This window comes from Xenia sp. Carnegie-2017, unplaced genomic scaffold, assembly GCF_021976095.1.
Source record: "Xenia sp. Carnegie-2017 unplaced genomic scaffold, XeniaSp_v1 HiC_scaffold_14, whole genome shotgun sequence".
NCBI classification, from domain to species: Eukaryota; Metazoa; Cnidaria; class Anthozoa; order Malacalcyonacea; family Xeniidae; genus Xenia; species Xenia sp. Carnegie-2017.
In genome coordinates this window covers 12,469,136-12,490,567 of record NW_025813447.1, presented here as the reverse complement: position 1 = coordinate 12,490,567, position 21,432 = coordinate 12,469,136, and the positions used below count along the sequence as shown (strand labels likewise).

Below are 21,432 nucleotides of genomic sequence, written 5' to 3'. Positions count from 1 at the left end.
ATGTTTCATATACTGTCATATCAATGCACATTTTCAACGCTATTTTGGATAGTAACGCCATGAAGTCAATGAAAATTTGCATTAACGACACAAACATTGTTTTCTAGAAGTACAATAACTCACCTATACAAAAAATACCTTGAATCGATAGATGTTCATTAAATTATAACTACTCACATTTAATTTAATTTTTGTAAAATGCGTAAGCATAAATATTTATGAAGAATAATAAATGAAACTGCTCATTATTTTGCTCGTGCATAAAAATCGTTTTCCCTTGTCTGTGGAAGTGTTTCATATTGAAGAGAGTGGGGTTTCCCCATCCTTAACGTTTGCTATTTTTGACGAGACTTTTGTCAATGAAAGAAAAAATGAAATTGGAAATTTCCTGCTTATCGTTATGTCCATAGAAATGTCTTCGTTCGCTGTGATTTTCGGAAATACAAATTAAGATTGCTATTTTATGCGTGATCATTATGAATTTGAAGATCAGACATCATTATGAATTTGAAGATCGGAAGTTGTCGATCCTTCATCGGAGACCGATTGCTGGCCAACTGGAGATCGCGAGGATGCCGGAGAGCTTACGTCATCCAATGCATCAAGTTTTCGCATCAATCTATCACTAATATCATGCATGTCGTCTAAATCTTCGTAAGATTTATAGGACCTCGGTTCTGAAGGAAGACGTGATATGCTCACAGGTCGATAGGACGACATTGAACTATTTGTAACAGAATCATCATCGTCATCATCAGAGTCTGACGTCATATCACTGTTACCATTGATATTATCTTCCATCACTTGCTGTAGATCAGCTAATCTTTTCTTTGTCATGACAAGTTCACTCTTTGTCGCAGTAAGAGTCACCTCAAGTTCTTCAAATTCTGCTTCCTGATAAAAATTGACAGTGAAAAATGATTACTCTTAATGAAATGAAATTGTTGTTATATCGCAGACGTAAAAGATGTGAGTCTTTCTAAAACGAAAATTAAATATTTCACTTTTAATGAAACGTATGGATCACCTTTTCCGTTCGTCGCTTTTTCTCATCATTTTCTTGTTTTTCTAACTTTAATAATTCTTCCTTCATTTCAATTAACCTCTTTTCAAGTCTACATCACCACACAAGAAAAAAAATACATTCATTATTTTCCTAAAAATTAACTACTTTTCTTTCAGTAATCCCAATCAATGATGACACAAAACAATTGCATTACTTGTTTTTCTCGTGAATAACTTTCGACTCTCTATCAGTGAGTATAGCTTGTTCATCAGATGATTTTTCCAGCTGTTCACGTAACCGTTCATTCGTGACTTCCAAACGTTTACATGTAGCGAGAGCAGATTCCAACTTTTGTTCTAAATCTCTCACCTACATATAAACATGACTTTACAAACTTTCATACATTCCCATCTCAGGCAGACACTGAAGTTTCATAAGTTAAGGAGTGAAATAAGTAAAAAAAAATGGTAAATAAACGTTTCTCTCACCTTATTTCCTATCTTGTCATGGATATTCTTCTCAACAGATGTTTCTTCGAAATAAGAAAGTCGATGGGTAAAATTTGAAACCTTTACAATAGAAAGAAGTTGAAAGTTTTTCAATTATCAACTTTAAATCATAAAAAAAATTGTAGAAATTCAATCCATCCTACAAAGAACGAACCTTTACTAAATTTCATACATCATTCTAAATTATTCTCTTTAAAATTTAACATTTTGTAGCAGCTTACTACCTCCGATTGAAGAGTTTTAACTTCGTTTTCAAGATTGTGTTTCACATCGTTTAGCTCTGCGTTTTCAGCTTGAACATTGGCATTCTATAAACATTTGAAGTCGTTTGCTTTAGTTCAAAACACATATAGTTTACTTTTGCCTGGATAATATAACTGATGATAGTTGTGTTCAATAAATTTATAATGATATTATAATATCAAATTGACGAATTTAAACAACTGAAGTATATTCTTCAAATAAGATAAGTAGTAGACGTGCTCAAAAAATGAAAAGAAATCGTCAGGAAAAGTTAAATGGAAATTGAACACAACACCCCATCATCTCATGAGTTCGTGGTAAAATCTCCATTATTCACAGTGAGAAATTTTGAAAACAATCCCAATCTACTCAATCACAAAGAATCGTGAAGAAAGAAGTAATATGAAATGAATCCAAACTATAAATGAATGTTTATCTCCTGTTGAAGAACAACACTGAATTGATATCACATCAGTTTAACATGAAAACGACGAAGTGGAAAAATATAAAGTAGACATACGATGATTTGTATCGTTTTTAAATAACTCTTAACAAAAGAAAAAATATTCAAATGCAAAGCAAACAAGTATATTTGGCTTGCAAAAAAGGCAAATAGTCACCTGGGCAACGAGCGCCTTATTTTTCTGTAGCAAAGTCTTCATTTCTTCCTCGTCTTCTTCTACATGACTTCTAAGTTCGTTGTTTTCACGAGCCAAACCGGAACATCTCTCCTCCAGCTTAAACAATAAAAGAGAAAAATTATCTACGACACTTACCTCATACAATATAATTATTAAAATATCCCAACGGGGGAGCTAAAAGATAAAAAACCTTGACTTTCATACCTCAATTTTCGTGCGCGCCAGCGTATCGTATTGAGTTTGAATGTCTTGTGCGTCCATTTCTTGTTGTTTCTTTGATTTCAGTGCCATTTGAGTTGCTTGCAATTGATCTTCTAACTGATGTTTTAATTGTTTTATTTGTGTTTTATCTTTTTTGCTTTGTTGGCTCTGTTCACAAAAATAAACAATGTGAATTTAAATAAGTTCAGAAAGACAACAAAACAAAATGCAACGTTTCGTAAATTGAGATGAACGGAAATGACGAGGAATTAAAATCTTTGATACCAAAGTTTTGTGTAAAATCACTGTATGAGAAAGCACAACAAATGCAAACTTTGACGACGTCTTTTAAATCAAAACCTTTTTCTGGTTTATTATGCCTAACCACAATATTAAGCAATAGTATTAAAATATTTGTCAGAGAATATCTTACCAACTGTTCAATAGCTTGTTGAGCATCGCGTAATAACGCTTTCGTATTCTTCAGATCTTGTTTATATCGCTTTCCCGAGCTGTCGTGCTCCTTCAAATGCTCCACTTCCCGTCGCAGATCCATCAATTTGCGGTCAGATTCGTTTCTCGCCTTTACCGCCTGCGAAACTTCGTGATGTTCTTCCTCCAACTGAGCCTCAAGTGTCTTGACCTGCGGGAAGCAAGAAAAAAGTCGAATACTTTATTTTAAGTCAAAACTGTAGATTCCTACGACTCATATTTTGCTACCTTTCTAATATAATTAGATTTTAATTCCTCCATATCTTCATCTTTTCTCTCCAATTCTTTCTGAACGCGTTTCTTTGTTTGTTCTAAATCCATTTCCAGCTTTAATTTGGCCTTAAATAATAAATGACATTACATGAAGTTTTGCTTTTTATTAAAACTACTAGATGGCACGTTTTGATAAAAACACACTAGTTTACTTAGAAATATCGTAACTTGTATAATATGTCCTATAATTCTACTATTACATGTTCAAAACTAAAAGCAAACATAAGCTTTCCAAAAGAAAAATCTAAATTAAAGTTTTGGTCACAATCAGTATTATCTTACAAAAGTGAAAACATAAATGATCAAAATACATATAAGCTGATGGAAATTTAAAGTTCTACATCTACCTTCACAAAAGGTAACTTACGTGCTCCAGCAACTGAATCTGATCTGCCTGCTCTTCAACTTCGTCGTCTAGTTCCTCAATTCTTTTCTCAAGTTCTCGTTTATTGCTCGCCATTTCAACAGCCTAACATTTCACAAGAAACTTTAAATCGAAAATGGGCACAACACAAAATCTCTTGAAGTTGAATTTTTCCCTTTTAGAAAAATATGTATTATAGAAGTTATCCTCCTTACTTTTACGAGCGTGTTTTAGTGAGTGGGTACACTCAAAGCTGGTACACTCAAAGATGGCAAGGATCATTGAGAAACATGGTAGTGAGTGGGTACACACCAAGATGACAAGGAACATTGAGAAACATGGTAGTGACTGTGGGTACACACCAAGATGGCAAGGATCATTGAGAAACATGGTAGTGAATAGGGACACACCAAGATGACAAGGATCATTGAGAAACATGGTAGTGACTGTGGGTACACCAAGATGGCAAGGATCATTGAGAAACATGGTAGTGAATAGGGACACACCAAGATGGCAGGGATCATTGAGAAACATGGTAGTGACTGTGGGGACACACAAAGATGGCAAGGATCATTGAGAAACATGGTAGTGACTGTGGGTACACACAAAGATGACAAGGATCAATAGTGAGCAAAGATGACAAGGATCATTGAGAAACATGGTAGTGAATGGGACACACCAAGATGGCAGGGATCATTGAGAAACATGGTAGTGAGTGGGTACACGATCATTGAGAAACATGGTAGTGAATGACAAGAAGGATCATTGAGAAACATGGTATTGACTGTGGGTACACACAAAGATGGCAAGGATCATTGAGAAACATGGTAGTGAATAGGGACACACCAAGATGGCAGGGATCATTGAGAAACATGTTTGAACAAAGCTGAAGAAGACAGACAATACACCAATATACGACTAGAAACTTTGACATGCACAGTTATGGTAACATCTAACTAGATATATATGAAAACGAACACAAAAACAATAGAAGCAAAGTTCTAGAGAGTACCATACCTTGTTATCACCTTTGTTCTTTCCCAGATCACGGAGATCGTTTTCTACACGCTCTTTTTCATTTCTGATATCTGACACTTTCTGTTTGTAACGCTATACACAAAAATAAGTACAATATCAATAAAGTTGTCCTTTAAAGTCCTTGCTGTAACTTCAAAGACTACCAAGCATGCTCCTAAAATATCCCAAAATTCCACCAAAACTCATATCTTCGCAAGCCACATCTCGTTAAATGAATTCTCTTTTCCTCACAGTTATATGGTTACGTCATAAAAAACTAAGAATTACTTAATAGTTGCATAAATGGCGAGTGGTCCGGAGTTTCCCTCTATGATTTGAGTATGGCTGAGTAATGAATGCCAACATATGCACATTATAAACGAACTACATCTGAATGTTTAAAAAATTGACCGATTTCTTCGATTGTGACTTAACCCAACAACCAAATGAATATTGAATATTAAAAATAACTGTTTGAAAAATCGCGCGATAAAATCCGTAACTTGGCAATGCATTGCCACACCCAGACCAAATAAAGAGATCAAACAGAGATCAATGGTACAAATATGGTGTGCGAATGGAGGTTGGATCAACTGTGAACAGGCACGTACAGAAAAACATGTTTTTTCACAATCCATTTACTCATGTAACAAGTAAAGAACATTTTTTTAAAGTTCGCTTTCAAGAGCTTCCTTAAGTTAGTGCAAAAGTGTGTTATTCACCGCGCAATTAAAAGGCCAAAACAGAACTTCATTATTAAAACTGCATTCGCATTGTAAATGATTATACAATCGACGTCGTATAAGTGAATAGCAACAGGGGTCAGTTGGTCAAAGTTCGAAGAATGCTTAGATAAAACGTCACAGAAAATTGTTAATTTTTAAGCCATTACAAATTTATTTATAAACCACGGTCATGATATATATTAGAATACAACTAAAATCACTAATCATGGTTCTTGATACAAGGTTGATGAGTTGACGAATGCAAATTTTTGAAAGATGTATGCAGTGTAAGAGTTCCTATACCTAAACCAAATAAACTAAACTAATTCATGTCTAATAAATCAAAGGGTACATTTAATAAAAGACAATAAAATTATTCATATCTTATCCTAGCATTATAAAGTAACTAGGAAAAATGCTATTGACAATATGAGAAAAACTCTTGAATGTAATACACACACTTAAATTTACTTCATTAATTACTAATGTCAATGTATGCATGTTTAAAATATGGTATTACAAAAGCATGTACTATTATCATTCATACGACGAAGGCAAGTGACCATAAAGAATAAGCATTAAACGTTGACGTTATTTTCAATTACCGACAAAATTCTCCTAATGTTACATACATAATGACAAGGAGATAACGACGAATATTATAAAAATACCAAACCTCTATCTCTTGTTCAAGTTGAACACGTTCTGAGAAGGCCATATCTTTATCGCGAATTGCTTTCTCCTTAAGTGATCGTTCTTGTTTCACTTCTTCTTGCACTCGAGCGATGTCTGCATCAAATCTGACAAGCACACAATGCATACTTTTAGCCCAAACGAACAAAAACAACAATATATTATGTGGAAGCGGTCAATATCACTGTGACAGATGATACTCAGTTGAAAACATGATTGAAATACAACGCAAGTGCTTACACGGTCAATATAGAAAACAAACACCGAATCTATGTTATTCAATAAAAGTTTTTAAAGAGATTATCTGAAATATTTCAAATAAAATGTCATAAGATTGACGCAAAGGAAACAGGACAAGAAATTAAAGGAAAAGGACAAAAAAGGACAAGATCTGTTTACGGACGTGGCAACAAATACTGTCAGATAATTGTATCATCATGGGAAGAATTTACGAAGACTTTTTTTGTTATTTACGTCCAATTCTATTGATGACATAATGTCAACTGCGAAGATTATAATCATAAGTTATGCCGTCTGAGCGCAATGGCCAAAGTGGAGCGTTAAAATCACGCTAAGCAAATATTCAGAAAATGTTCTTTATAGTTTCTGTAATGAAAATTACGCAGCAAGATATGAATTAAGCGAGCACACACGCATACCGTCTTTGTTTCTTTTCGAGGTCAGAATTCCTCGCCTGCGATTTTTCTAACAATAATTTCATGTCGTTCATTTCGGCACTCGTTCGTGTGATTTTACGTTTTAGATTACTGATATCCCTCGAAAGTTCCTCGTTTTCAGCTTCCTTGTCGGAAAGCTAACAATAAACAAGAAAGTATATTTTATACGTTGTGACAACACACACATCAATACTATAAGGAATAAAAATCTAAACACGGTAAAAATATTCATTTTCTCAAACAATGACAGACTATAGTAAAGCTCCAGTCCACGGTAATCTTACGTAACGACGTTCTTCAATAAAATTCAACTAGACTTAAAAAAATCACTGTGTCCCAGTCTTGTAAGCAAAATCACAAGTATGTAAATGAAACATATTTGTGTTTCTAAATGCCATTAAACACTCGGTGAAATCATTAACACGAACAAAGAATAGCTTTTACCAGCGATTTTTTTTTGCAAAGTTGTCAAAATTTGTTTCAAGTCACGAGAACAATACACCTATATAGCTAAGACCCCATTTTTGTTTCCATGCCCTTTTGATGATTCTTTTTAGTTCAGTTTTATTTGTTATTATCTTTCATATTATCAATTTATTACATCTATATAGTAAAAAACTCACCATTTTTTCAACATTCTGTTTGTCTGAACTCCATTTTGATGGCTTCTCGATTTCATATTCAGGGTTTACCACTGGAATCAAAATTAATTGATAAAAACTAGAGCCCAGTTTTCGTATTTTGTTGAAATGCAACATGATTTGTGGTTTACCACTTTTTTCATTTAATATATTGCAATACATAATTTCAGTTCAGTTTGGTGCACTATTTTCTACATTTAGAGTAACCCAAAACATGATTTGAGTTCAGTTTTGTTTAAAAAAAAAGGTTAACAGTCAGCTCAAGCAAATTCCTTTCGCCACAATTTTGGCAATGTAAAGGCAAATCGCTGGCTCAATGTGCTTAAGAAATAACGAGCATACACATGTGAGCATACAGTAAATGCAGACAACGTAATCGTCTAGTAAACTACATGCTTCGAAATAGCCACGTGATCTACCTGATTTTTCTTCCCGGGGAGGCTCATTCTCATGCATGACACTTTCTGTCATAGTTACTATCTCCGCTTGGATATTTTCTGCTTGAACAGTTGAATTTTTTCGTGACCTCAAAAGTTGAGCCTGAAGACGAGTGAAATGAAAACATTCGTATTTTATGTAATTTTGAGCGAATGTAAAAAGATAAAGTTACATTGAAGTTTACAGAAAAGAGTTTACATTATGAAGTTGCTTCCTAACCATAGTGATAGGTTGTCTCTAATACTTCTGTAAATAAAACTAATTCATTACATCCCTCTTTAACTTACGTTTAAAGTTTCGATTTCTTTCTCAGCTCTGATTCGTAAACTTTGTTCCTCTTGTAGCAAGGCCGTTTTACCATGACCAGATTCACGTTCATCGTCAAGTAACTCTGATAACTCCGAAACCTTCAAAATATAAAATAAAACTATTTACAATGAATTTGTACAACGGCTAAAAGAGCAATACATGAACAGAGTCAACCCAAAACTTTTCACTGCTTCACGCTTGTCCCATTAGGTTCTTCTATCTCTCTCTCAGAATTCTCTCTTGTCTGCAATACCTTTTGTTGTAAGCGCTGATTATCTTCTTGCATTGAAATCTTTTCTTTCTCAAGTTTTGAGATCTTAGCGTTTAGCGAAGCCACTTCATCCTAAACAAAAAAGACCAAAATTTAATTTAAAGCAGTCACATATTATATGAACAAATATTTGCATGAGAAAATGTGAACAGTTTTAATTCGAAAAACCTGATTTCAAATGGAGATTATTTTTAGGTAGTCAAGGAAGGTCATAGACCCAGGCAATAAAATTTAATTAAATAAAATCGTAGCAAATTGAATTGTACACGGCCAACTTTGGTGTATGTGTTTCCAACGCTTATTAATGGAAAGGAATATTTCAGGTCAAATTGTATCTTGCCAAATAGTAAGTGCTTTCATTTTATTATGTTATAACGCACCATTTTATCTTTGAGTTCTTTATCGCTTCGATGAATATCCAACAAAGGAACGATCTACATGAAGAAAATAATCTTTATGCACTTTTGCAAAACTAGACATTAGTTTGTGAAACAGTTCCATCACAAGAAATTTCATGGTGTACCTTGGTGTACAAACGCCACCATTGCCAATCACGAATTTCTAAAAACTGCCTCACATTGCTTTGAATGCACTTGATCGCTTTTTGTTGAACCTGTAAGATCATAGGAAAATGGGTATTTTTTCAACTTTATCTTCACTCCATGCAATATTCCTAAAGAACTGAAATCAATATTACTTGTAACCAGATAAATATTTAAACTAAAAGGACAGATATATCAAGGTAAAAAAGATTTTAAAAAGTCCAAAATTCTCTCATAGACAATGAATATCAACAACAAAATAAAATTGCTCAGTGCTGTATCACTACATAGCAATTTAAATACACTTACCTTGAGCTTGGCAAACTTCTTTCTGGAAAGAAAACCTCGGCAGAATGCCTGCAGTTCAATTAGATTATCCGTGATCGTCTCATCTCTCAAATCTTCAAGTTGGGCTAGAGTGCCTGCTCGCATGAATATCTATGAAGAAGATATAATAAATTACCAAAAAATAAGGTTGTGTAGGCATTTCTTAAGCGCTGTGGCAGCTATGTATGCGCTAGCCCAGCCATGACTCATAATCATCGCTGTGGCAGCTATGTATGCGCTAACCCAGCCATGACTCATAATCATCGCTGTGGCAGCTATGTATGCGCTAACCCAGCCATGATTCATAATCATCGCTGTGGCAGCTATGTATGCGCTAACCCAGCCATGACTCATAATCATCGCTGTGGCAGCTATGTATACGCTAACCCAGCCATGACTCATAATCATCGCTGTGGCAGCTATGTATGCGCTAACCCAGCCATGATTCATAATCATCGCTGTGGCAGCTATGTATGCGCTAACCCAGCCATGACTCGTAATCATCGCTGTGGCAGCTATGTATGCGCTAACCCAGCCATGACTCATAATCATCGCTGTGGCAGCTATGTATGCGCTAAACCAGCCATGACTCATAATCATCGCTGTGGCAGCTATGTATGCGCTAAACCAGCCATGACTCATAATCATCGCTGTGGCAGCTATGTATGCGCTAAACCAGCCATGACTCATAATCATCGCTGTGGCAGCTATGTATGCGCTAAACCAGCCATGACTCATAATCATCGCTGTGGCAGCTATGTATGCGCTAAACCAGCCATGACTCATAATCATCCCTGTGGCAGCTATGTATGCGCTAACCCAGCCATGACTCATAATCATCGCTGTGGCAGCTATGTATGCGCTAACCCAGCCATGACTCATAATCATCGCTGTGGCAGCTATGTATGCGCTAACCCAGCCATGACTCATAATCATCGCTGTGGCAGCTATGTATGCGCTAACCCAGCCATGACTCATAATCATCGCTGTGGCAGCTATGTATGCGCTAAACCAGCCATGACTCATAATCATCGCTGTGGCAGCTATGTATGCGCTAACCCAGCCATGACTCATAATCATCGCTGTGGCAGCTATGTATGCGCTAAACCAGCCATGACTCATAATCATCCCTGTGGCAGCTATGTATGCGCTAACCCAGCCATGACTCATAATCATCGCTGTGGCAGCTATGTATGCGCTAAACCAGCCATGACTCATACTCATCGCTGTGGCAGCTATGTATGCGCTAACCCAGCCATGACTCATAATCATCGCTGTGGCAGCTATGTATGCGCTAACCCAGCCATGACTCATAATCATGAAGAATGCTTTAGCTAGCTCTTTGTCAGCAAATGCAAACTTTACTAAAAACATATTTTTGACAAGCTAAATCGTATCGTAACCGTAAACTACACTATTATGACTGCTAGGTAACTGTTTATCGCACCGAAAAAATTCGTTTTGACTCTCTTTCAAGACAAGACAAATAAAAATGTTGCTTGATTAAACAAAAACATAAAATCTAAAGTACTAAAGTAAACATCATATCAGATGACATAATTTTTGTTTAGAATTGAATAAGTCACGTTTGCTCGTCTAAATTATAGACTTGAGTAAAGTAAAAAAGAAATGTTTTCAAAGGATACATACCTGAGACAAACCAAGTCTGTAGCTACTTTCATTCAAATCCAGGGCATTTAGTAAAGTTTGTGCTACCTAAACAAGTGTGAACAGGAGCATAAAATAACTCATTAACCCCAAAGCAAAATGGTGTATGATTACGTACTTTCTTCTCATCCAAAACCGGCTGGGCTTGTCGATTCTCCGTGGGCGCCAAAATACTGAATCGATGTTGAAATTCACCAAATGTCATATGTTCAGGATAACCTGAAAAAGTAAAAAAATATATAAGGATTACTCTTAAACATCAGATCACTCCACATTAAATAATGTAATGAGAAACAATGAATAACTAAACAGCTCATTACTTAACGTTCACACACCTTGTCTGTGAAGACGAACAGCGTCCAATACTTGAGCTCTTTTTAACTGAGCACGAAGTAGTGGAACGTCGATATTTGCTGATTTTTCGCTGACTAAAGGATCATACTTTCCCGCCCCAGAGACAGGCAACATGCATTGTATGAAAGAAATGTGAGTCTTTCGAATACAATCCAACACGTTATCCTAAGAACGATTATCAAGATGAAACAGTTGCAGAAAAAATGGTGATATAGGTGACAAAAACAACAATACATTCACAAAAGAAAACAGCGATGAATTAACTGGAGGGGAAATGGATGTAAAGGTGTAAAGAAGTGTCATTTTTGATCTTGTATTGGATTTTGATTGCTAAGTAATTCATTTTTATGGCAATAGTGTTTTCATTCATACATTAACACTATTTCTAAGATGAAGTCATGAGTTTTGGCAAGTTACACCAATAAACTACGTATATTTTACCATCTATATGTTTATCTTGAGAAAGCTGATTATCAACGAGTTTCAAAAAGTTTACTTAACGGAAGGTGCACATGCTGAAGTCACCCTAATGCACCCTTTATAAAACTCAGGACGGTCTTGTATCCACAAGTGAAAAAAAAAACAACTTACAACTTGATAAATGAGCTGCAGGCATAGTGAATCTTTTTTCACTGACATTGTAGATGGAGATTGTTTACGATAAAAGCTTCTCGTTCGACTTAAACCATCTGAATGCTTCAACGCCATCGTAACCAGATCATCCCTAAAGTATACAATATACATAAGTTTCACATACACATGAATTCATTTATATACCATGAACATCTACTTTATATTAAGCAACAGTACTGGAAATCCAATTGTTGGTGTGCAAGCTACGTCATGTCCGCCATGTTGGATTGTTTTAACAAAGGAGTTTCCTTATTTACACTGCAAATGTCATCCAACATGGCGAACATTCCATTGTTCTCTCAGTCCAAGGGAAATGGTTGCACACCACCATAATCATAAAATCCTAAATCAAGCATATTTGACATATCGCTGCATTTCAAAATATGATGGTATTTATCATCACAATTGTATCAATCGCCTCACTTACTTAGAAGACTGAACCAGCAAGGTATGAGCTTGTTTTACAGCGGGATGCTCTCGTGCCAAGCTGAGCCAACCCTTGACATTATAGAGAGTCATTTGTCGTGCTTGGAAATGTTTTAGATAAAAACTCGTTTCATAGGGACCCGGTTGAAAAATATCGACATCTAAATTAAAATAAATAAATAAATACCATATATGTTGGCAAAACATTAAAAACTTATTTCAAATCTAAAAACGTCATGACAATGCCTTCAGAAGGGATACCTGGCCAAATTTTATTTTATTTTAAAATTGTAATTTTTTCTGCACTCATAACTTATTTCATTAAACGACATCGACTGAGTACTGTACGGAGTAAAAGCTCATCAAAAGCTTTATTTACTGAATTTCCTTTGAGCACAGATCTGTGCCAAGAATATGTATAGCAATACGACTTGAGCGCACGGTCATACAATGTTATATCAGCGTTTAAATGATAAAAGCAAGCATCATTATTTCAACGTACTTTGTCGCTCAAGTAGCCGATTTAAGAATGTTTGTTCGGTGGATCCCGGAAATATAGACTCTTCATCTAGCAACCAAAGAAGACCTTTTTTCTCATTCCTTAAATCCATGCTAACACTTCCACCCTACAAATATATATTAAAATTTCAAAATTGGAAATTATAAAAAAGCATATTCCCAAGGTACGTACATATCTCATCCCCATAGAACCCACGGTATCCTCACCTGTACAGCTTTATCAATTGCTGTCACAACAGTATCGGGTGAACCCGAAACACTGTTAAAGGTACAGTCAACATTTTCCATATTATAACGATCAAGTTGTTGCGTGAACGTCATGTTGTGGAAGAACCTCTGTAAACGTTCTGATTGATAATTGTGACAAAATTCTTCAAAATGAGCTCCTGAACCATCAGAGACGGAGCTAGAGAATCCAGCCGAATCTAAAATGTTTATCGATGCTATACGTCTGGGATCGCCTTCTTGGATTGACCTGCATAAGATTTAAAATACCTTGTCAGTGTATATTGTAATGAAGGAAAATATGCAAAAACATTCATAACCTGTTGATCAAGTAAATCATTATACCAAAGGCTTGCTGGTACAATCCCATCGCTAGACCTTCCAGAGCTGCCGTACACTGACGTAATCTCTGATTATCCATTGATTGCACACTAGATGACGAAGTTTCCGATGACTGTGACGATAAACGACTTGGATTTTTGCGTCGTGGAGCTCGAATGACAATTTGACTAACCATCGGTGGAGATAGAACAAGTTCGGTAATCTCATCGACGCTGATCCCAAGAACTGCGGCCGCACGTTGTACACCAGCGGGATTTTTGAATCTTGGTTTATTCTCGTTGCCTATTCAAATAATAGAAAATGAAATTGAATATACGTCATCATATACTATGGACCAATAGTTTTTGATAACTCACCCATCGAAATACCAGCTGTCCCAAGGTGATATACAGCAGCAATGATGGACCACAGGCATTTTGATTCACCAACACTTGCACCAAGGATTTCCAGAGCATTTTGCAACTCATTCCATTTATTCAGATCACGTTGTTGATTTGTGTCCTACGTTAGATAGTTTGAAAAAATCATTAACATAAGAAATAAACAAAATGCTCACTTTTCACGTTTTCTCTGACAATAAGCTTTTGTACAAATAGCAACAGTTGACGGTAGAAAGCTGTGGGTAATTAGCTGTGGTGAAATCTTGTGTTTTCATGGAATTAGGTTTTCAACAAAATCCAAGTTACCTTTTGCTTGTATTTTATGAAGGAATTTGGGTCTTGTTGAGCGACGTCGAGAAAGAATTCTTGTCTACAAGAAAACTACGTTAAAACATAGTTTGTAAATAACACTTTCTCTTCCCCCTTTCCCAATTATTTTCATCGTGTGTATAAGTGCTGCTCAAAAATTTGAGTAACGTGAATAATAAAGGAATCGTAAACGTGTATGTTTCATAAAAATCTAACTGAGGAACAGACAGTTGTTATTCGTTAAACCCTTCCTTTCAACACTAGAGTTGTGAAAGTTAGTTCATTTTGCAACGAAAACTGTGCGACCAACAAAGTGCTAATAATACACTAATTGAATGAGCTCCATTACCTCAGCTTCTTGTTACAACCAGCGAGAAAATATTGAAAGATTTTAAAGTTGCTCTCGTCTTCAGGTGTCCGAACAACTCTTATCTTTTGCAGTAAAAATGTCTGAAAAACAACAACGAAATTTTTCCTCTAGTGCAATGAAAAATGTGATATATTTACACGTCAATTCGCGCTAGGCAAATACAAGCAAAATGTTATAGCAATTTAAATAATCAAATATCCAAATGTAAACCTGTTGCTAAAGCGAAAACTTGCAAAAGGTAATGATAGTAATTCAGATATTTTCCCTAAGTAAGTTCTTTTTGCGCATTACAAAGAGCTGTGAAATAATTATCGACAATGATGACACTGCGAGCGAAACACTGCAGTTATGTAGCTTTGAAATGGTGTACCTCAAGTGAGCCACTGGTCAACATGCCAGAAGAATCATAATCAAGTGTGAATAACATGGTAAATCGACTTGCGTTGTTGTTTAGCCTTGTAGAACAGCTGCCAAACGCTTGAAGCAACGATAACATAGCAACAGCTTTGGCGTCTAGAAAAAGTTGGACTAAAATTTTTAATATCTTTCCATGTTTAACTAAAACCTAAGGAGAAATACTTGCTGTGCTAAAACATAGAATCTTTTCCATTGTACATATATATTCACGAACAACATCTTTCAGCTTCCTTGCAAACTTAGAGTGGGTGAATTGACACGAAGGCGAGTCATATTTAAGAATTGGTTGTGGAAAATAAAGTTTCTTGGTACCTGTCAACGAGGATTGTTGGGACACAGATGTCGAGCAAAAATAATGTAATAAATGTGAACAATTGACAGATTTTCCTGAACCACTTCCACCCATCAACACAATGGATTGGTCAGCATTCATGGCAAGCATGTTTCGATATGTAGTTTGAGCTGAAGCATAAATATGAGGAGGCATATCTTCTTGTTTACATCCACGAAACATTTGTATCACCTATGTAAATATGTTGTTTACAACCACGAAACATTTGTATCACCTATGTAAATATGTTGTTTACAACCACGAAACATTTGTATCACCTATGTAAATATGTTGTTTACAACCACGAAACATTTGTATCACCTATGTAAATATGTTGTTTACAACCACGAAACATTTGTATCACCTATGTAAATATGTTGTTTACAATAAGAAACTGTTGAAACTTTTTTTACATTTGTTTCACAAAAATATCTTTATTGTGATGGGGGTTAAAGTGTCAATCAAAGATGCCCTTTTTTAAAACAGAAGAAACAATGGGGTATTTTTGAAAGAAACCGTTGCTAATAAATTAAAGTATACTCTAGTGCTATCCCCACCTTGTCTGTGTATATCGAGAGGCTCTTCAAAGGATTAATGATTAGCAATATTTGTCCAGCATATGTGTGAATCAAACTGCTACCATAACGCTGTCTTAATGTGTGTAGACAGCTTGGTTCATTAAGATGATTCAAGGCAGAAAGATCCTCAGCACGATCAAACCAAGGTGGATTAGCCTGTTAAAAATAATTTCACAGAGTCATAGAAACAATGTTCGACTTCCTTTGCAAAACATTGCATGGTGTACATCCTGTAAAAATGTTTTATAAAAACAAATAACATTATTTCAAAAACAAAATTACTTATACTTACAGCAAAACAAGTTTCAAAACTTTTACTATTTACTGACTTATTTGCGAATTTTTCACCCAAATTATTGTTTGTTTCATAAAAAATCAATTTCATGAGTTGGTTTTCAAGTCAATAAGCAAAAAGGCAATACGCAGCAAGACTAAATAAGGCTAGCATCTTCCACTATTTACCACCTTAACAAAATAGTTATATACATCACCTTTTCAATGCATTCTTCTTCAATATCCATAATTTCTCCTCCATGTTCAAGTTTCACCTTTCTAGTTGTTTCCACTTCGTTGCTTTTAGTTGACTTAAGCATACGACCACCAGAAAACCCACCTTTGTGGACAACCCATACCTTTTCTGCCTCAAGCCATTCTTTTTCAGATGCAACTTCAGCTTCCGTTTTTGTCTGAAATTATTCACAAAATTAAAATGAAAAATTGTTTTACCGGTTTTATTAATCATTAAGTGATAATACAAATGAATAATATGATAATTGTTTTTGTTACCATGACTTAATTCCATTATGAAATTCATGGTATGCTAAATAAAATCTTACTTATTCACACCCACAATCAATGTTGAAATAATTACTCACATAGTAAATTGAAATCTTCCCACTGGCAAGTGTTTAATTAATATATTTTAGTTATAATCAACAATCATAACGTTTCATCCACAATTAAAATTCACACATTTTTTTATGTAATAACTCCAACAATTATACTAAATTGATGTACAACAACGAGTTGCACATTTTATTTTGTTTGAAATCCTTGCAAATATTTAAAATTGCGGTGTGAAATATTTTAAAAGGGATAAGCTTGTGCGCTTTTTTTTTAATTGACAAAATTTAAAGTTTTGGTTAAAAGTACATAGCAAGTGATAAAAATCTACAAAAACAGTCATATTTAGATGCTAGACAAAGCTTTGTTGTATTAAAATTATCATTATTTCTGCTTGACATTCGTGAATTTGGCTTTCCAGAATTTTCGTTTCAACAAAACAAAAGAGAAATACAATACAATTAGTGTTTTCACTCGCCTTCTTCTTGATTCTCTTGCTGCCACTTCTAGCTAAAGAGCCTGAGCGTATGAAAGTTTCGTCAACCTGCAGTCTGCCGCCATCGAGACCACTTCTCACAGTTAATTCAGCTAGTTCTGGGATAGGAACAACTTTTAGTTCGACTTCACTACCTGATGATGCTACAAGGTTAACTATTTTTTCACGGCTTAAATTTTCCACGTTATGCCCATTCACCTCGAGTAATTTATCTCCTGGTAGAAGGCAGGTTGCGTAAGCTTCAGCCACAGGTTCAGCAAGATATATTTCTTTATTATCATTTGTTGTAGAACGACGCAAGGCAAAACCAAAACCTCCATTTGTTTGACGTTTCAGTTTTATATACCTAGACATTTCTTCTCCAACCGGTTTAACGGCAGGCAAAACAAGGGAGACGCCGTTGTTTTCCAGCGTTCTTTCGCTTGGAGGCAATACATCTACGGCTCGCTTTGTTTTTACACTTGTATTTCGACTAGGGTTGACGACAAGAGACGAGTGATGCGTTGTAGATAACGAACTTTTGGCGTTGTGTTGGCGAATTTTCGGTGGTATAGGTGGCTTAACAACGCGAGAAGGTTCGTTTGCCGGTACATAACTGTCGTCTGTATTTTCAGACAAGACAACTTGTGAGGATTCGATTTCGGAGGGTTCAATAACGAGTTTGTTGTAGCTATTGTTGTTAAACAAATGCCCTTCGGAATGCCCATCTACTTGGTCAAATGATATTTTTGTTTGTACTCTTTGAAAGTCCTCACTGCGACTAAGTGAGCCACTTTTACCACGACTTGACCTCGATTCAGAAGCATTTTGATAATTTTCGGAAGACTGCCTAACGAAACCTGCTTGACTAGATTGTAAGTTTTCAAATGCACTAACTCGAGATAACACAGATGGGGCGCCATTTTCCTGCTCATTTTCTGCTATGGTTTGCCCATTACGGTAGCTGTTCTCATTACTCTCAGAAAAATCCAAATTCTTTCCAAACTTTGTCTTTGAAGAACGAAAAATTCCATGTTTCTCTGGCTTTACGTTGTTAGTCTCGATACCTCTGGAGTGGGCAATAAACCCAGCCATTTCTCGACCCGATAGAGTCCTTTCGTTTCTTGCCTTTCGGTCCTTTTCTCGTTTTCGTTTCTCCTCTTTTTTACTTTCTTTAGCATCTTTATCCCCCTTTTCACTCTTCCTTTTAAAGTTGAACATGATAAGGTGATGTGGTTAGCGACCCTAACAATATGCAATAAAATTTCAAGTGCCTTTCAAGTCATATTTATTGTTTATAGTTATGAGCCAGTCATGAGTGACACGCACCGGGCTGTGCAATTCAAAATACTTGCTTCGCGGACGTCATTATAGAGAAAAGAGGAGAGAGAAAAAGGCGGACAGGGAAGGGGGTGATTAATAAAATGGACGACCTGTTTGGTTAGGTTTGAGGCTTATCTCATGTTGCTTTTAACATGTATATTTATTAGATTTAAAGCAAGAGTTCTATTACATGACAAGCAACTGCAACTAACTAGGTAAGCACATGAAACTACAGCTATATATATACATAAAAGACGGTAAATTCTGCTGATTTACAACTGTTTACAACTGTTTCATTATTTCATTATAAAGACTTGACATTTGACATACACTTTACATTACATATTACTTAAAAAGAAAAGAAAAATCAGACAATGCAAGGAATGGACAATGTATCATTTATGAATAAGTCGAGCATTTTTATTTAGAACTATCCAAACACAAATTATAACACAAAGTGAAGTTTAGAAGTTTCTGTTTTTGTGAAACAACTTGGTGAAAAACAGACGTATTACATCCAATAACCAAGTAAATGAAAAACTTTAAAAGTGCACTTTTACTCATTTTCTGGTAAATACACGTAAAAGTCTACATAACAAACATTATACATTTTCTCTTAATTATTACATTTTCTTGTAAAAATTATTTTTAAATTATATTTTGTGTAGTTGCATTATTTTAAAAAACATAACGTCCAACTTTTGCAAGTTGCAATGATAAAAACAATTTTTACTGTTTTAAGCTTTTCATAATCTCCTCTGTGTTTCTACAAAATAATTAAATATTTTTACAACCTGTTTTACATGTAAATTGATAAAAGTTGTCATTAAATAACCCAAATAATTAAAGAGACCAAGTCCCATACCTTTGGGCCAACTGTCATTGCCACTATCATCATCTATTAAATTTGAGCCTGGTATCTCTTGGTAAGTTGCCCTAATAAAATGAATACAGATAAAAATAAATACATCAAGCTAAATAAAAAATGCAACTAAAGTACTTCAGTTTTAGTTGAGAAAAGATGTCCGTGCATTGAGTTGCATAACATTGAAAGAAAGAAATTCGCACCCTTTGGCATTTTTGGTCTTTTTTCGCTTGAACTTTCTTGACATCTGGCCAAATTTCTTGCCTTTTTTTAATAAAAGAAAAGTAGTAAAATCTTAGAAATTCATTGCATATTGGCTTGCCTGTCTTCCCAACCTGATTCTTCACACCCATTTCTACACTACAAGAAACAGCATCCCATGGGCAAGTTTTCATACATTTTACACAGAATTCAAAGCATCAAGCAAAACATTATACCTTTTTTCATACCACTTCCATCATCTTCGTTGTTCTTCGGAATCTCATGGAATTCAGGATCATTTCCTTTTGCCGATGACCTCGACACAGATCTGGATTGAGTTGCAATTGTTTCTACAAAAATGCCACAACTAGTTTAATTATTGATAATTAGACCATCTTTTAATAAAGTTCTCATTGGGACATACTTTTAAATAATCTTTTTCAATTAGGCAAACATAACGGACACAAACATAAGGAAGTTTGATCTGCTGAACAATTTCACTGTCTGACTTCGATACCCGACCACAAAAAGACAACATACCTTGACTTTGGCGTGACGTATATTCTCTGCTTGAATTTTTGGCATTTCCAATGTTCGAACGTCGTAAAATGGATTGTTGGTGAATATTGCTTCTCTATTGCATGTAACGCGCTTAACGGGCTTGGTGTTTTCATGAGAATCAAAATTAAGTCGTAAAAAGTCGTTGGGCAACGTACCGATCATCGGTGAACGATATCGGGAACTTTCGCCATTAGAAAATGAAGGTTTTTTTGCGTTTAGTGTCGCAGTCGTGGGAGAATGATAACATGGACTAAAGTGTTGTTTTAAATACGTTGAGTCGTATCGAAAATTTGGATCTTCCTCCACTCGTGGTGTGTAGGCAGGAGGCGGCTCAGAAGTCTTTGCTCCTTCATCAATATAACTCGGTAATCGAACGTTAAGTTCAGGGTCTAAATGTTTATTTTTTGTTGTTTGGCTATCTTCCGTTTGCATTGCCAAAAGTTGGTCGACGGTGGCATCGACAAGGCCATTATTCGCGCGCAAAATCATCTCGATAACTTCGTAATCAAACGTCGGAAACATCACTTTAAAATCATTCATTGCTTTGCTAAAATCGAGTTGTCTCGAACGTGATTGATTCTGAGAAAGTCCCACTGCTCTAGATGCCATTTTTGTTCAGTATAGAGTTTGATAAATTGTGTTTTATATGTTTACGACAAACTTTGGTAACTTATACCATTATAAAATACGTTTAGGAAGTCTTCGTACTATGTTACTTCCACTGTGCCATTTTGTTTTTTGGTGCACTTCAACTTGAACCAGAGACTTGAACTTGTTTAAATTACGGGGGACAAACGCAGATATTCGGGTTGTCTACTTCATGCGGGCAACCCGGCAAGGGAAATGAGGGTTCGGTTCATTGTTCGGTTTCACCATGTTGGGTTTCACAATAAATTGTAGGAAAAAAGCTAGGCTACTACAATCAATGTTTGTTATTCAATGGTTAATGACCATCTAAATGATCATCATCAACTTGTAGTAGTCTCTTAGTAGGTGATGTATTAATTACATTCAATATAAATAGAAATTACCTCGTTTTCCAAGTTTGGGGAGTTATTGCAAAGAAAGAGTAGAATCAAACTACAGAAACAATAGAAATTTTTAAATGCCTCTACTAATTTGTTACATAACAGTGTTACCGAGGTCACGTTTCCATCAACTTTGCTTTTCATTTCGTTTTTAATAGAAAGTTCCAACAATCACTTTCGTGTAGAAATGAAAATTATGCAATAAATAGAAATTA

General features: G+C 35.3%; 2 protein-coding genes across 2 annotated transcripts; both read right to left on the bottom strand.

The window, feature by feature from the left end:
- Positions 1–75: 75 nt before the first annotated feature.
- Positions 76–19,697, bottom strand: LOC124434550 (unconventional myosin-XVIIIa-like). The gene is made up of 38 exons (XM_046984433.1): positions 19,631–19,697; positions 19,428–19,498; positions 17,243–19,328; positions 16,413–16,607; positions 15,901–16,077; positions 15,325–15,535; positions 14,966–15,108; positions 14,575–14,675; positions 14,223–14,286; positions 13,893–14,037; positions 13,515–13,818; positions 13,177–13,444; positions 12,953–13,076; positions 12,452–12,611; positions 11,983–12,115; positions 11,373–11,556; positions 11,156–11,256; positions 11,020–11,085; positions 9,352–9,480; positions 9,024–9,113; positions 8,881–8,934; positions 8,483–8,572; positions 8,208–8,327; positions 7,902–8,022; positions 7,465–7,535; positions 6,824–6,978; positions 6,148–6,271; positions 4,747–4,839; positions 3,733–3,834; positions 3,321–3,431; positions 3,034–3,243; positions 2,604–2,768; positions 2,379–2,495; positions 1,740–1,823; positions 1,495–1,575; positions 1,221–1,375; positions 1,028–1,115; positions 76–894 (listed from the first exon to the last, which is right to left on the bottom strand). Exons 3-38 carry the CDS (start codon positions 18,458–18,460, stop codon positions 490–492), a joined length of 6,159 nt encoding a protein of 2,052 aa, XP_046840389.1. The 5' UTR covers positions 18,461–19,328; positions 19,428–19,498; positions 19,631–19,697; the 3' UTR covers positions 76–489.
- Positions 19,464–20,798, bottom strand: LOC124435298. Its single transcript, XM_046985235.1, has 3 exons — positions 20,345–20,798; positions 19,865–19,978; positions 19,464–19,498 (listed from the first exon to the last, which is right to left on the bottom strand). Exons 1-3 carry the CDS (start codon positions 20,796–20,798, stop codon positions 19,464–19,466), a joined length of 603 nt encoding a protein of 200 aa, XP_046841191.1.
- Positions 20,799–21,432: the final 634 nt, after the last annotated feature.

What these genes read in the sequence shown, in the direction of transcription:
- LOC124435298 (XM_046985235.1), bottom strand. Translation starts at nt 20,798, where the DNA reads ATGGCATCTAGAGCAGTGGGACTTTCTCAGAATCAATCACGTTCGAGA. An exon ending in ATATCGTTCACCGATGATCG is followed by an intron (nt 19,979 to 20,344) that starts GTACGTTGCCCA and finishes GCATTTTTGTAG; the next exon opens with AAACAATTGCAACTCAATCC. An exon ending in TGGAAGTGGTATGAAAAAAG is followed by an intron (nt 19,499 to 19,864) that starts GTATAATGTTTT and finishes TCATTTTATTAG; the next exon opens with GGCAACTTACCAAGAGATAC.
- LOC124434550 (XM_046984433.1), bottom strand. Translation starts at nt 18,460, where the DNA reads ATGTTCAACTTTAAAAGGAAGAGTGAAAAGGGGGATAAAGATGCTAAA. An exon ending in GCAAGAGAATCAAGAAGAAG is followed by an intron (nt 16,608 to 17,242) that starts GCGAGTGAAAAC and finishes GAATAATTTCAG; the next exon opens with ACAAAAACGGAAGCTGAAGT. An exon ending in TGCAGCTCATTTATCAAGTT is followed by an intron (nt 11,557 to 11,982) that starts GTAAGTTGTTTT and finishes AATCGTTCTTAG; the next exon opens with GATAACGTGTTGGATTGTAT.